Source organism: Podarcis pityusensis, assembly GCF_964106645.2.
Source record: "Podarcis pityusensis genome assembly, chromosome: 3".
NCBI lineage: Eukaryota > Metazoa > Chordata > Lepidosauria > Squamata > Lacertidae > Podarcis > Podarcis pityusensis.
This window is the reverse complement of record NC_138026.1, coordinates 12628312-12641956: the sequence shown is the minus strand read 5'-3', so window position 1 is coordinate 12641956 and position 13645 is coordinate 12628312. Positions and strand designations below refer to the sequence as shown.

Here is a 13645-nt window from a genome sequence, read left to right as displayed (position 1 = left end):
CCATAACACGCACGTAGTTTTTAGAGGAGGTAAATCCGTAGGCATGCCACCCATAGGCATTCCCTCCATAACACGCACAGATATTTCCCCTTACTTTCTAGGAGGAAAAAAGTGAGTGTTATGGTGCAAAAAATACGGTAATTTCAATGATCTGAAAGAATGAGAGCAGGCAACTGCTATGGCTCTTCACATAATTAAAAAGCAAACACAGCAAAGCCTCTCAAGATGTGGTCTAAAGTCACATGAAAGAGAACCTTGTAGAAGCTAAGCAGATCTGTGTCTGGTCACTATCTGGATGGGAGGCTAGATGGGAAGCCTTCTGGCTAGAATTCCATCATGGAAGGACAGTGGGATATGGTTGTAAACAAATATATATAAATATAACATCTTCTGCATTACAAAGTTGTGCCCATCCCAGATTCTCACATTGAAGTTACAGGAACCAATGCTACCTTGGTAGGATACATCTGGTTTTGTAGCAGTCCAGGGATGGGCGTTTTTAAGGCATGCTTGGTTGCAGCCAGGTTTCCGTCATTTTTGGCTTTCAAACTTTCAGTTGTCATGATCTGAGAAAAGTTTGAAAAGGTACAGCCTCAGACACTCAGAAAAAAACAGAGAGCAGGCCTTCTAATGAACCAGAGATCTTTAGAAGGTCTCCCACCCAGAAGAGCAATTGGTCCCTTCAACCAAAGTGACGGACAAATGCCATTATTTTCCTCCATACCTAGGGTTTTTTGAGATGCTCGTCAGCGTTGGCAACAGAATATGGAATAGGCTCGACCTCTTCCAGAGAGGCTTTCCTTATGAATGCAAGCCACCGCCCCACTTGTACAGATAAAACTGAAACTGAGAGGTCTTGCACTAAAGGAAGAGTCAGAGAAGAAGCCATCCATGCACTTAAATTATTAGCAGTCAGCCTCCCATGTTAAGCATGGTGCTGACCCAATCCCCAGCAAACATGGACTCCTTTGTCATTTTGCGAGATACAGCAAGCTCATTAAAGCAGCTTGCCATTAATTCACGGGCGAAATAATCGCATGTGTCTGTTGCCAGCACCCAGATCATTTATATCTCTGAAATTTGCAGCTCTAAAACGCAGTTGGCGGTTCCGCACTTGGTGAATAGTCAGCAGTTTCTGGAGCCTTTGGAAGCGCTCTTCTTTGAGAAAGAGAAGCCCGGCAGTTCTACACTTCAGATACGCCTTCTGAGCTTGTAGGAAGCCTTCTTTCCATCAAAGCTTGCTGTGAGATTAAAAGACGAGCGAGTCCGCCGGACACGAGAGTTTGCCAGACGCTAATCTCTGCATTAAATCTATCTTCCTCCATTGAGTACACCCTACTCACAAACACTCTGGCACCATGCAGCAGCCTACAGTGACAAATTGATGCTGCGGCGAACTCCCTTTCTCCCCTCCGCCCCACCCTGCAGTCTTAGCATAAAATGGTCAAATGATGTTCCACTGCAGAATTCAATTTCACAGTTCAGTTGGATCCTTGATTACACTGCCAAATTCAGATTAATGTGCATTTAACTAACATGGATCAGGGAACTCCTGGCTGCCAGCCAGCAGTAAAACTAGCAACGGAGAGCTGTTTAAGAGCTCTATGCTTTGTCCTCCCTGTGCGCCACCACTGAAATTGATTGATTAAATAAATTCACAGCTATAATTATTTGTAATTGTGCTACATCATGAGTCTGTGTCGAAACCCCCCACCCACGTTGGAGATGTTACACACATTATCCCAAGCTCTTTTGCTTTGAACAAAGCTGAAAATTATTCCTTTTCAGAAATGGTTTACATTTTCTGTTGTTAATCTTGCACCTTCATAGGTACAATTTCCTCAGACTGGCTCAGAAGAATATTTGAGAATGTCAAGAATAAATGGATAAAAAGCTAGGTGGGACATTTAAAACAACAACAACGACAACAAAGAATGCAGTAGTCTGAATTCTAAACTCTCGCAAGCAAATCTGATTAAGCGTCAATGTAAAACATCATTGTCATCTTGCAAAGACTGCCACTGATTTAATTTCTTTTTGACTTTTTGATTTAAGCAATAGGGTTTTTTTTTTTTTTAAAGAGTTGGTCATTTTAGGAAAAAATTCAGGAAATGGCTAACTCCTGTATTTTTCCTTGAGAAGGCTCCTTTTAAAAAGAGGCTGAGCTCCTATTTGATGTGCCCATCTTATAAATTCCCTCAGGGATGAAATCTCATTGTGTGATATTCTGTTCACTCAAGTTGCATGTATGCTACTGATTGGAGATTACACAAATAAATATACAACCGCACCCCAGGGGTTAGCACAGTGCTTCTCAAACTTGGGTCCCCAGCTGTTGTTGGACTACAACTCCTATCATCCGTAGCTAGCAGGACCAGTGGTCATGGATGATGGGAACTGTAGTCCAACAACAGCTGGGGACCCAAGTTTGCTCTCCAGATATTGTTGACTACAATCCCCATAATCCCTTGCCATTGGGCATGCTGGCCTAACCCCCAGCAAACATGGACTACATTTTCATTTTGCCAAATACACAGCTTTGTAACATTATAAAGGCAGCTGGGGAACTATTTTTCCAATATCTCTTCATCCAAACACGTGGAATGCCTGGGCCACTAATCCTGTGAATTATCTGTTTCTACAGGTTATGTGGAGATGCTACATCTTCTGGTTTTGAGTCTTTGCTAGTGGTACTCTCCGCCAGTTAAAGATTGTTAATAAGTTCAGCTTTTTGGCTTTCACCCAATTGATCCATCCGTCCATTAATTAGAATAATATTTAAATAAATATTTCATGTAAAACCACATGAAAAGTGGCTTTAAAAAAAAATGCTAAAAGAAGGATCCTTTGTTCAAGCCCACATTAGTTCATTCCCTGACATCACCAGTTCAAGGGCTTATGGTGGCTGGTACTATCAAAGCCTTAGACCTTGGAGAACCAATGCTAGTTGGGCACTACCAAGCAAGACAGACTCAAATTTCACCCACTGGGAGGCAGTTTCATATGCCTAGAGAAAAGTATTTATCTTAAAAACAGCATTAAGATCAACAGCTTTTAAATCAAGCATAAATAAAATACTTGAGTTAAAACGCCTTCTGAGAACAAGGAAGTTCTAGGTCCATCGTATTAAGAACATACAAAGTTGCCATATGGTCCATATGGTCAGACCAATGGCCACATGGTCAGACCAATGGTCCATCTACTCAATAATGTCTTTGCTGACTGACAGCAGCCCTTCCTGGAGATGCCTTAGGACCTTCTGCATGCAAATCAGATGTTCTACTTCCTCATTGTGCTATTGTGATAGATTCAGGTTTAGAAAGGCCATATTGAAATATTGGCACTGATTTCAGTGGACCATTGGTAGCTACAGTCACCTGAAGAACATAAGAACAGCCATGTTGGATCAGACTGAAGGTCCATGTAGCCAAGCGTCCTGTTTCTTACATTGTCCAGAAAGCCCACAAGAAGAAGATGAAGGCAATAGACCTCTCTCCAGCTGTTCCCCTCTCAACAGAAACTGGTATCCAGCACAGATCGCCTCATAAAGCCCCATTGATAGGTCTGTCTTCTGTGTATTTGTTCAACACCCTCCCCCTTTAAAGCCATCTAAACCAGTAATCATCACCACATGACAGCCAATTCCATAACTGAATTATGTGCTTGGTGAATATGTCCTCGCTCTCATCAAAATGGAATCTACTGCCATTCAGTTTTATTTGTGAACACCAGTCTTCAAACACACACACAAACAAGCAAACACACACCCTTTTCCTTGAAAACTTTCACCTTCCCTTGGAGGAAAGAGGTTCCAGCCACCTGCTGTTATCCACATTTCCCCCCGCTGTACAACATCCTTTTGTGGAGTAAGAAACTAAAATGCTCAGAGGTGCTAAGACCACCCAAACAGGTCAAAGGATGTCTTGAACCAAGGATATTTGTGCTCCATACAGAACCACTGGCATTACAGCAGCTTACCCATAAGGCAGGGGTGGCTAACCCAGGGCTCTCTAAGTGTTGCTCGATTCCACTCCCATCCTCTCCTACCAGATACCTGCCATCTTAAAAGGCTATTTTAAGCCTGATTCTCATCAAATGGCCTGTACTCAGCTACCTTCAGCAGCCTCGTTCTTTTCAGTCCCAAAGGTTAATCAGATCACAAATTATTTTACATCTACAATTAAACCTTCAGTTGATAATCTAGTATGTGGTAGAAAGGAAATCACCATTCATTTTCAGGAACGTGCTAAAGCAACTCATTGCAATTTCATTCATTTTGAACTTAATGCAGGAGTGCATTAAGCAGCCCTCTTGGACTACAACTCACATCATCCCTGACCATTGGCCATGCTTGCTTAGGCTGATGGGAATTGGAGTCCAACAGCATCTAGAAGGCCGCAGATTCCACCACCCCTGACTTAATGTATGGCCTCTGATAAATTATTATCCTTAGGCACATGAAAATGCCAGCAATTGTCACTGTTCAGTTTTCGATGAGGAGAAGTTTTGACAAGGATACAATCCCTCTTAGCCCAAGACTTACGATTCTGCAATTAGGGAAACAAATTCGCAGGGGGGTTGGGAGGATTTATGTTCTGAAGACTGGGTTGTAAACTAAGCTATTTTGAACTGTTGTGGACAGTATGAAACCTCTCCTGCCTAGTAAAACAAGGGGAATAGTCAGGGAAATTGGTTGTGTGTTGTACAAACAGATGCTGCTGCATCAATCTGTCACGGTGGACTTTCATTTGATAGGAAACTGTGTTGCTTCACAGGCTTCAGAATGCCAATCAATGTTGCGCAATAATATCCCCTCTAACCCCATCAAGAAACGGTTATTCACACTCATTACAGGGGGTGCAGGAGAGAATGTATCAGAGTTTTACGTGGCACATGCTCTTTGCACTGTGTTGTGTTCCATCCTGCTGTCTGAATGACAGGGCAGCAGCAGCAGCTGTTCTGCTCAAACCACTGTCAGCTAGAATCAGAGCAGATCAGTAGCGGCTGGCCAGATGAAAGGAACTTCTTCCTATTAACAGTATGAAAGGCAAAGGTCTTATCCACACTAAGCTTTTCTCCACTCTTTCCAGGCATAGTCTGCTCTTTAAAGCTCAGTGTCCAAACACCTTTTTCTTGTGACTCTAGGCAGCGGTTCTCAACCTGTGGGTCCCCAGATGTTGTTGGACTACAACTCCCATCACCCCTGAGCTCTGGCCTTGCTACCTAGGGATGATGGGAGTTGTAGTTCAACAACATCTGGGGACCCACAGGTTGAGAAAGGCTGCTCTAGAGCTTCCACTGTGAAAACCTCACAATCGAAGCAAACATCAGTCTGTGGGAGATATGAATCGACATTTGCTCTGATTCAGCTTTAAAGGGGGTGTGGGGAAAGCTTTTGGGAGGGAACCACCCAAGAAATCCTCAGACATGTAGTGTTAAGGCATGGACCTCTGCCTGGAAAGAGTTGGCCAAAAGGTAACTGGATTTTAAAAAGATTTGGTATGTAGCAGCCTGTAGGGTCAGATTCTACCGGTAGATGATTTCAACCAGGGGCGCCAACTATAGAGGGCAGAAGGGGCTTCAGCCTCCTCAATATTTATAAGCGGGGGGCTGACCTCCACATATTGAGGGGACTGACATCCCCAGGTGAACACTGGCCTGCAGGGCAAGCTCTGGCCCACCAGGTGGGAGTGGGAGGCATGGAAGGTGATTTTCGCCCTCTCCCCCCCCCAATCCACCCGCCCCCCAATGTGTGTGTGTGTGGGGGGGTAAGTCAGCACCCCAGATTTGGGCTGAATAAAAGTTCAAGAAAAACCCAGACTGCTTCAGAGAGGACAATAGTCACTGTGATTTTGGAGAGCGATAATATGGTCACATTCCACTGATGAGGAGATCTTGCCAGTTAAGAAAGGTGCTGAGATTGGCATATCTGCTATAGGGTTGAATAACTGTAAAGACCTGAGCTGTGAATAAGGTACATAATGGGACTCCTAAAATCCCGTTCAAGTCGATGAGACCAGCCTTAAGTGTGCACAGGTTTGCAATTCCAGTATACAAGAGTACATGTGCTGCGGAAGCAGCTATGCAACCCACAATGTGTCTTTAGTAGCTCTGCAACCCATGGTAGAAGGACACAAATGTAGGGTGAAATCTAGTGGGAAGTTCTCCTGAACATGAGATGAATGGGACCTGCGATAGTTCAATGCAGCTTGTGCAGGACAATTTCTTTGTGGATTGTGCCCATGGTCTGAAGGCTAGGTCTGAAGACCAAGGATGAGAAGCCAGTGGACCTCCATATCAGCCGCAGCCAACGTGGCCAGTGGTCAGGGTTGATGGAAGTTGGAGTTCAGCCACAGGTTCCTCCCCTCCATCTGGCTTCTGTAGAATCGGCTACAATTATCTCTACTAAAGTCAGAGAAATATGTGTCTTGGAAAAGCAGGAAATCAGTAATATTTGAAGACGCCTTGTTCTAAATCAGATTACTGGCCCATCTAACTAAGTGTCACCTGTGCCGACCACCTGATGGTCCCCAAGGGTACAGGCAGAAATATTTCCCACCCTTGCTATCAAAGATCCTTTTAACTGGAGATGCCAGGGTTTCAACCTGGGATCTTAGGCATCCAAAGCATTTGCTGTCCACGAACCTGTGACTCCCCCTATGAATGACAGTTGCCTGCAATCTACCTGCACCAGAGTTCAACCAGGTGCTTCCAGCTGCAGCCATCAGTTGCTCCCTTCTTCTTGAAATAATGTGTTTCATTGAAAGAGATTACTGTGTATCGGTCGAAACAAGTAGCATATGATCATAGATTGTAGAGTTGGAAGGGAGCCCTTCCCTGCAATGCAGGAATATGCAGCTGGCCTATGTGGGAATCGAACCTGCAATCTTGGCATTATTGGTACCACCAAGTATCAATTGGTTCTAACCAAGCTACCCACTTAGTAGGGGCCAGCATTTGGTTCCTGAGAGATGTATTGAGTAAGGAGTTGGCTATGCTCAGATGGCCCAACTTGAGAGATGCCACAAGAGCAATCACATCCTGTCATTATTTAGGAAACACTCAAAATATAATAATAATAATAATAATAATAATAATAATAATAATAATAATAATATACACTGAACATGGCAAAGTTTCTTTCGGAGGTCACAAGAAACAAAGACCATCATGCTCTAGACATAACAAAATGACTACCTCAGTCTCTTTTGCCTGTTCTTTTGTTGTTTTAACTGTACAGTGGTGCCTCGCAAGACGAAATTAATTCGTTCCGCGAGTTTTGTCGTCTTGCGATTTTTTTCGTCTTGTGAAGCACGGTGTCGGAAAAGTTTTGGAAAAGCTTCAAAAATCACCAAAGTCTTCAAAAACCTCAAAAAAGGCTACCACACCGCGTGCTATGAGTTGCTCCTCGAAGTCAAGTCGCAACTGTATTAACGGTGTTAAGAAAAATGAAACAAACTTGCAAGACGTTTCTGTCTTGCGAAGCAAGCCCATAGGGAAAATCGTCTTGTGAAGCAGCTCAAAAAACAAAAAACCCTTTCGTTTTGCGAGTTTTCCGTCTTGCGAGGCATTCGTCTTGCGAGGTACCACTGTATCTTGTTTTGAAACTGTTTTGTGGGTCTATGGACCGCAATAAAGATATTTTAATAATAATAATAATAATAATAATAATAAATACCCTCCCCAGCCATTCTGGGTGGCTCCCAACAGAATATTAAAAACACGATAAAATATCAAACATTAATAACTTCCTTAAACAGGGCTGCCTTCAGATGTCTTCTAAAAGTCAGATAGTTGTTTATTTCCTTGACATCTGATGGGAGGGCGTTCCACAGGGTGGGCGCCACTACCAAAAAGGCCCTCTGCCTGGTTCTCTGTAACCTCACTTCTCGCAGGGAGGGAACTGCCAGAAGGCCCTTGGAACTGGACTTCAGTGTTTAGGCTGAACGATGGGAGTGGAGACACTCCTTCAGGTATACTGGGCCGAGGCCGTTTAGGGCTTTTAAGGTCAGCACCAACACTTTGAATTGTGCTCGGAAACGTACTGGGAGCCAATGCAGGTCTTTTGATGTACGTGAAACCACGCTTACCTGTTGACTTGCTTCTTTTCACAGCTGGATTATGATCGAGCACAGATGGTTGTAAGCCCACCGCTGTCTGGGTCAGACACTTACCCTCGAGGCCCAACCAAGCTACCTCAAAGTCAAAGCAAAGTCACGTATTCAGGCAGTGGCTACCAGTACCCAGCAGTCTATCACAAATTCTCCCACTATCACCACCAGCCTTCTCTCCAGCCAAGCTCACATTACATTTCCACAGCTTCTTACCCAAGCTCCCCGAGCATCACTTCAAGTGCTTATCCTCCACCAAGCTGGGGCTCTTCCTCAGACCAACAGCCCTCCCGGGTCTCTCATGAGCAGTTCCGAGCGGCCTTGCAGCTGGTGGTGAGCCCTGGTGACCCTCGGGAGTACTTGGACAACTTCATCAAAATTGGGGAAGGCTCCACTGGTATCGTTTGCATTGCCACAGAGAAGCACACAGGGAAGCAAGTTGCAGTGAAGAAAATGGATCTCAGGAAGCAGCAAAGGAGGGAACTGCTCTTCAACGAGGTACGTCATTTTGGAAGTGTGGGAAGGTGCTTCCACCCTACTCATTTCAGCTGGGCTTGAGCACGCTGTTAGATTGTGCCCATTGGTTTTAAGTAGAGGTAAGGAAGCCATGCTGGGACGCGGGTGGCGCTGTGGGTTAAACCACAGAGCCTAGGACTTGCCGATCAGAAGGTCGGCGGTTCGAATCCCCGCAACAGGGTGAGCTCCCATTGCTCAGTCCCTGCTCCTGCCAACCTAGCAGTTTGAAAGCACGTCAAAGTGCAAATAGATAAATAGGTACTGTTCCGGCGGGAAGGTAAATGGCGTTTCCATGCACTGCTCTGGTTTTCCAGAAGAGGCTTAGTCCTGCTGGCCACATGACCCGGAAGCTGTACGCTGGCTCCCTCGGCCAATAAAGCGAGATGAGCACCACAACCCCAGAGTCGGTCTGGCTGGACCTAATGGTTAGGGGTCCCTTTACCTTTAAGGAAGCCATGTGTGGGATGTGGGTGGCACTGTGGTTAAATCACAGAGCCTAGGGCTTGCTGATCAGAAGGTTGGCGGTTCGAATCCCCGCGACGGGGTGAGCTCCCGTTGCTCAGTCCCAGCTCCTCCCAACCTAGCAGTTTGAAAGCATGGCGTTTCCATGCACTGCTCTGGTTCACCAGAAGTGGCTTAGTCCTGCTGGCCACATGACCCAGAAGCTGTCTGTAGACAAACACTGTCTCCCTCGGCCTATAGAGCGAGATGAGCGCGCAACCCCAGAGTCGTACGTGACTGGACCTAACGGTCAGGGGTACCTTTACTTTACCTTTAAGGAAGCCATGGGGAATGAGGAGAACTGGGCGTGGCACCTTGAGCTCCTTGGAAGAAAGGTGGGCTAGAAACGTAATAAAAATAAAATAAAATTAGAGGTAAGCATGCCTCCAGACTGTGCCCATCAGTTCTAATTGGTCTTAAGGATGGCACTGAATTGGACAAAGTATCATTAAAAGGCATAGCCTGTATCCACATGTCTTGAAAGACACCTCTGTGAGCTGTTGGATGTCTGTGTGATGTAAAGTTTACAGAGGGCTTAGCTAGGAACCAGGACTTCTCTCTCATACACAGAACACATTGCTTTGATTTAGTCACCCTTCTCCAATCATTATGTAACAAAAACATTTACTCTCCCTACCACTATCTCCTTAGCTCCAAATGAAACAGAGTCTTCAACAGGCCTTTTTGGCAACTGCCCCCAGAAGCTGCTAATCTCATTCTAAGTTGCCAAAGGCGATGAAGGAAAAGTTGCGTTCAGGAAGCTAAAGCAAGGAGGTCCAAAACGATCCAGATGCTCTCCAGAGTCCTGAGGACACTAGCTTACACAACCAACATTATCTCAATATTGTCCACACTATCCGGAGTAGCTCACTGAGGTTTTCAGAAACGGAGTCTAATAATAATTTCCCCGGCCACTCTGGGTGGCTCCCAACTGAATATTAAAACACAATACAGCATTAAACATTAAAAACTTCCCTAAACAGGGCTGCCTTCAGGTGTCTTTTAAAAGTAAGATAGTTGCTTATTGCCTTGACATCTGATGGGAGGGCATTTCACCACCACCGAGAAGGCCCTCTGCCTGGTTCCCTGTAACCTCACTTCTCACAGTCTGTCCCTGCCCTTACAGTAGATGCCAGGAATGCAACCTGGGACATTTTGTATGCAAAGTACATGTTCTGCCCCCATGCTACCACTCTTCTCTGAGGGTAGATGCTAGCATCAGACCATCTGCTGCAGTGCTGGCAGTGGGGTCGTAGAGTGCCACTCAGATGGGACCAGCCCGTTTCCATTCCCTGTCTTCCCAAAGCTCTTTATAGAAAGCATTCATGCCACCTTCCTTAAATGTACAATTCATGATTCAAAGAGCCAAGTTGTGATGGGAGGGCAAGCTTTCTCTCTCTCCATTTGCCAGCAAAGGAGAACAGCGCTCCTGTGTTCCATCTTTAATAGTTTTGGGAAGAGGCATTTTAGCAGCTTCACTCCAACTTGCACCCACCTCAAATTCTACTTCTACACATTTGCTGTGGGCACAGGAACCTCTTTTCATTAAACCTCTTTTTTTTAAAAGATGTGTGTGTGTGTGTGTGTGTGTGTGTGTGTGTGTGTGTTGCGGCTGCTGTATAAAAATATATTTACAATTTGGCCTATGTGAATTAAAAAAAAACAGATGCGCAAAAACCATTAGCACACCATTCAGAGGTTCTCCTCTTCTGTTCTTTCAGGTTGTAATAATGAGAGACTATCATCACGAGAACGTGGTCGACATGTACAACAGCTACCTTGTGGGAGATGAGCTGTGGGTTGTTATGGAGTTTTTGGAAGGTGGTGCTTTGACCGACATAGTGACTCACACCAGGTAAGCTGCATGAAATGGGTACATTTTGAGACAAGCCAACCCTTCCAGGCATCTGATAGTTTGCACCGTGGTTTGGCTGCCTGCAAGGGCTTTCCCCATTCGCTGAAACTGGCTTGATCTCACTACATCAGGGTGGCGGGGGTGGTGCTTTTTTTTTTAAAAAAAAAATCGAGCCTTTTGGGCTTGCCGATTGGAAGGTTGGTGTTTTGAATCCCCGCGATGGGGTGAGCTCCTGTTGCTCTGTCCCAGCTCCTGCCAACCTAGCAGTTCAAAAGCACACCAGTTCAAGTAGATAAATAGGTACCACTGTGGTGGGAAGGTAAATGGCATTTCCATGCTCTCTGGCTTCCATCACGGTGTCCCATTGCACCAGTTTAGTCATTCTGGCCACATGACCTGGTAAGCTGTCTGTGAACAACGCCATCTCCCTTGGCCTGAAAAGCAAGATGAGCGCCGCACCCCATAGTCGCCTTTGACTGGACTTAACCATCCAGGGGTCCTTTACCTTTACATCAATGAATTGAACCCCTGTAGGTGGAGCATCAGCATGCATACAGAGGAAGGTAAAGTTTGTAAAATGGTGGAAAGGATTTGGCATTAGCATTAAGTCAACACATTACACCATTCTATCATTTAGCAGCAGGAACAGCAACAACAACCGAGGAAGAGTAGTTGGAGGGAGACATACACATTGGGTACATCCTATCCTGCTAATTCCTATTCATTGCCTTGTCGTTTCCATGGCAACCTGTGAATTTGCTAAACATAGTTTGGTTGTACCATCAGATGTATCAGTAAGATGCTGCACAAGGGAAGTGTGGTGGGTTTGATTTCCAACATGGATGTGCTGGTGCCTGAGCAACTTGGAAGTCTGTGTGCTTAATTCTTTTACACTAGCTGATTCTCAAATAGGGGAAAATCTCATTTGCTCTGTAACTTTTCTGTTGTGGCTATTTTAAAGACCCGCTTCAGCCCACATACTAAAAAAAAACCCCTCGTAGCTTTCATTAGGAGCTATTTTCTGAACTGTTAGTCACCGTGCCAAATATTTTGACAGGCATTTAATTGCAAACAGATGCTTCCAGAAAACTCTTAAGTGCTGTCATTAGGGCCGGGATTCATTAGAAGCACTCCTTTCTTGGTATTTGAACATTTTATGGCTGTCTCTCTAAGGTTTCGTTGAAGGCTTTGCAGTATAAATAACACGAGGCCACAGTGGGCAAAATGTTCATTGTGCCTGATGGCTTGACCACAGCCAGTGTTGCGATTAGCTACTGACCATTCATTAGGCAAGAGATGTCGGGAGTCTTCATCTGCCCACATTCCCTGTCTTCACGATGGCAATCTGAACAAGCAGTGTTGGCTCCATCCTTGGCTTGAGTGCTCACAATTGTTTGCCAGTGGGATGGTAAGAGTTTAAGACCAAGGACCTGGGAGACCAGGGTTCAGATCCCACTTCTGTAGCCTTATTAGACTATACCGACTGGTGGGGTCTGCATTGCTCCTGGGAGGGAGAAAGGAAGTCAAATGACACCGAGGTTTGGTTCAGAGAAAGAGTTTATTCTGCTCTCCGGATAGCAGAAGGCACTTGCGTGGTCAGTTCACAGCAAGTCCAAAGAAATGAGAAATTTCATGCAGTACATATATCCTCCAGGCACCCTCTCCCCCCTTCCCCAGGAATCCAACCACGTCAGCTTATACACGTAAGTTGACATCCATGACCATAAACAGATATTCCTGTTCCGGTATTCCTGACCATAAAAGGTTGTTCCTGTTCCTATACTCTTATCTTGGGGCAGGAGGTCACCAACTCTAAGAACACTCCTGGCACCATTCCCGGACAAGGTCTGTGCATCACTGTGGTCAGGAAGTAAGATAAGACCCAGATGTGTCATCCCTGCTCCACTTTGGAATGGACAAGGCCATTCATTAGGCATCACGGACTGATAGAGGAGAGAGCTTTGTTTATACAGCTGGGTTCTTGGCTCAAGTGCTCAAGTGCTCAAGTTAATGCATTTTAGCTAATGGAGAAGGAAAAATGGGATTTGGGGGCCTGTTTCAGACTGACTGCACAGTCAGATTTTAGATTTGGGAAACCCATTCCTTCACTTCCAGCAATGAATCTCACTGGGGGACCTTTGGCCAGTCACTTCCTCTCAGCCTGACCTACATCACAGGGTTGCTGTGAGGAAAAGGGGTGGGGAGTGAACCTTATGCACAACTTTCAACTCATTATAAATTTTTTTTGTGTGAACTCAAACTTATCTGTATAATGAAGTTGTTCTTAAAATCATGGAATCATAGAGTTGGAAGGGACCATGAGGTCTAGTGCAACTCCCTGTGGTACAAGACTCTTTTACGCAATGTGGGACTCAAACCCACAACTCTGAGATTAAGCGTCTACCAAATGAGCTACCGCCCATTGATGTTGTTTCAAAACAATTTAATAAAAATAAAAATTAGATTGATAGATTGTTATTTAATTTCTATACCACTTAATATGTTTAAAACATCTCAAAGCACTGTACAAAAAGCTTAAAAAAACAACAGATTTAAATATTACAAAATTGCACTGTTACATGTTAAAGTGTTCCATTAATGCAAAGTGACTAATGCATATAAATCAATGTCAATTCATTTTCCTTCCTTCTCAGTCTCCCAG

General features: G+C 44.8%; 1 protein-coding gene across 3 annotated transcripts in view; it reads left to right on the top strand.

The window, feature by feature from the left end:
- The window catches only part of PAK5 (p21 (RAC1) activated kinase 5), a gene marked incomplete at its 5' end in the record, with an annotated part of 120414 nt that overhangs the window by 91895 nt on the left and 14874 nt on the right, over positions 1–13645 (top strand). For all 3 annotated transcript variants that reach the window (XM_080999080.1, XM_080999079.1, XM_080999078.1), the window contains 2 exons: positions 8115–8609; positions 10850–10983. In XM_080999080.1, the coding sequence (XP_080855206.1) occupies positions 8115–8609; positions 10850–10983 (629 nt within the window). The remainder of the gene's footprint in view (positions 1–8114; positions 8610–10849; positions 10984–13645) is intronic.